The sequence below is a fragment of the Chrysochloris asiatica genome, unplaced genomic scaffold (assembly GCF_000296735.1).
Source record: "Chrysochloris asiatica unplaced genomic scaffold, ChrAsi1.0 scaffold00535, whole genome shotgun sequence".
Taxonomy (NCBI): Eukaryota; Metazoa; Chordata; class Mammalia; order Afrosoricida; family Chrysochloridae; genus Chrysochloris; species Chrysochloris asiatica.
In genome coordinates this window covers 571,482-572,153 of record NW_006409053.1, presented here as the reverse complement: position 1 = coordinate 572,153, position 672 = coordinate 571,482, and the positions used below count along the sequence as shown (strand labels likewise).

Sequence of the window (672 nt, the reverse complement as noted above, 5' to 3'; positions counted from 1 at the left end):
TGGTCAATTTCTTCTACTGTTATGGGTCTGTTTAGGACGTCCCTCCTCTAATGCTCTTTTATAGGGTTTCCGAGGAGCGGTTGGTGGGCGTGGACCCCTGACCCTGTAATTCAGGTGACCTTGTAGAGGCACCCCAGCCCTCAGTGCCACATCGGGGCTCCTGCTGAGCCTTCTAGGATAAAAGATAATAAAAATAAAAGGGAGACCCAAATGGGGTTCCCCAGTGGGTGCTCACGGCAGGAGGTGGGCTGCCTGCCCCCGCGCTCCATGGTTCAGTTGAGCGTGAGGTGAGCTGTTTGCCGGCGCACGCCCGGCAGGGCTAAGGATGCTGCTCAGTTCAGCGGGAGGCGGGTCACTCGCTTTTGCGCATCTGGCAGGACCGCGGTACGCGGCTCGGGCAGGAGGGGAGCTGCTCGCCTGTGTGCGCGTGCGCCCGGCAGGCCCCAGGAACACACGGGTCATTGGGCAGGGCAGAAGTGGCTCAGGCAGGCACAGTCCACGCCTGATGACGTCAGACAGTGGCCGCTTCTCTTTTTCTGCAGGCTTTTTTGTTTTTCCTTTTCCTCTCCTAAGCTAACTTCCCTCTGTCCACTGTATGCGCAGAAATCCCACCTTGGGGTAGGTGCACCAGTGGCTCTCCCTGTTTGAGTCTCCCAGCCACTGGAGGCTCCA

At 58.8% G+C, this 672-nt stretch overlaps 1 protein-coding gene across 1 annotated transcript in view; it reads right to left on the bottom strand.

The window, feature by feature from the left end:
* The window catches only part of LOC102833773 (olfactory receptor 10AG1-like), a 30,760-nt gene extending 30,298 nt beyond the window's left edge, over positions 1-462 (bottom strand). The window contains exon 1 of the mRNA XM_006877613.1: positions 257-462. Within this exon, the coding sequence (XP_006877675.1) occupies positions 257-462 (206 nt within the window). The remainder of the gene's footprint in view (positions 1-256) is intronic.
* Between the last annotated feature and the right edge of the window lie 210 nt (positions 463-672).